Here is a 1,340-nt window from a genome sequence, read left to right as displayed (position 1 = left end):
GATCCGCCTGCCTCTGCCTCCCAAGTGCTGGGATTAAAGGTGTGCACCACCATGCCTGACTCTCATTCTCCTTTTTGAATCCATTCTATGGAAAAAGTGGCAGCAATTTTTTTTTACATACATATAATTTCTGTAGCATCTGATGGAATGTCAAGCAGGAGACAGCAGAAAGGGTCACATGGAGCATCTGCTGAAGAGTGCACAGACATCTGCCGATGGGCTAGGGATGTTTTTGAGTATTCCTAGAAGAATACTAAAACTAGTTTTAGTTTTAAGAACAGGAATATTTTTATTTTATATTTTAAGAGAATAGATGATGATGGATTTTAAAGGTAAATAGCAATATTAAATTTCTTCTAATCTCTTTTCAGGCAAGCACACGTCTACATAATTGCGGGGGCCTGCTTGTCTCTCGGTTTGCTGGTTCCTGGTTCAGAAAATTTATCAGCATTTAATTGTTTGGTAAAAATTCTTGGTTTACTTTATTCTATTGTGAGTTCTTTTTTTCTTTTTAAAAATCTACTTTTAACTTTGATTTTTTTTTCTTTTGTTTTTCTAGCATAAATTTGCAAAGGATTTTATGACTTACTTGTCTGCACCTAATGCTTCTGTAGTAAGTTTTTTTAAATTCTCATTGTGAATAAAATACAACTCAAATTATAATAAAACTCAAAACTTCATTTAGTAATCCAGGTACTTAGTAGTTTCCAAATCCCTCTGCTGTTTGAATTTAAAACAGGAGATTTAAAGAACTGTCTCATCTTTGTATTTTGGTTTTAAGATACCTTTGAGAATGTGATTAACCTGGGATGATGCATATGTCTCTAATTCTTGTGAAAAGAGTATAAACGACAGGTATAACATGCATGGAATGGTATGCCTCACATTCTGTTGGTTTACAGCATGCCAGAACTGTCCTTTTGTAAAAAATTAATACTTAGTCAAGATCAGTTGCTCTAAGATATTACTACTTTGATGACAAGACTACAAGAGCTTATTTCCTGATAAAGATGACACAGACCTACGTAATAGTATTTGTAATATTAAAAATTATAAATACTAAGAATTCTCAAAGTAGTTAATTGTGGTATGTCCATATGTTCTTATGCATTGGATATAGCAAAATCTTGTATACAATTTTATGCTTACAAGTTATTAAAAGGGTTATATATAATATCAGAATATGATTTATTAACTACATACAGGAAAAATCTATAATGTTAATATCAATTCTCTGTGAATGGTAGGATTATTCAAAGTGAATATTTCTTCTGTGATGCTATATTTTTTTAATTCTCTCCATTGACCTTATATTTCATAGAATAATTATTTGCTTTTAT

At 31.3% G+C, this 1,340-nt stretch overlaps 1 protein-coding gene across 1 annotated transcript in view; it reads left to right on the top strand.

The window, feature by feature from the left end:
* The window catches only part of Anapc1 (anaphase promoting complex subunit 1), a gene marked incomplete at its 3' end in the record, with an annotated part of 89,460 nt that overhangs the window by 72,018 nt on the left and 16,102 nt on the right, over positions 1–1,340 (top strand). The window contains 2 exon segments of the mRNA XM_017799944.2: positions 428–462; positions 560–613. Coding sequence (XP_017655433.1) covers positions 428–462; positions 560–613 — 89 coding nt within the window.

The sequence above is a fragment of the Nannospalax galili genome, unplaced genomic scaffold (assembly GCF_000622305.1).
Source record: "Nannospalax galili isolate Female #2095 unplaced genomic scaffold, S.galili_v1.0 scaffold1941, whole genome shotgun sequence".
NCBI classification, from domain to species: domain Eukaryota; kingdom Metazoa; phylum Chordata; class Mammalia; order Rodentia; family Spalacidae; genus Nannospalax; species Nannospalax galili.
The sequence above is the reverse complement of the archived record's forward strand: the minus strand, read 5'-3'. Positions and strand labels throughout refer to the sequence as shown.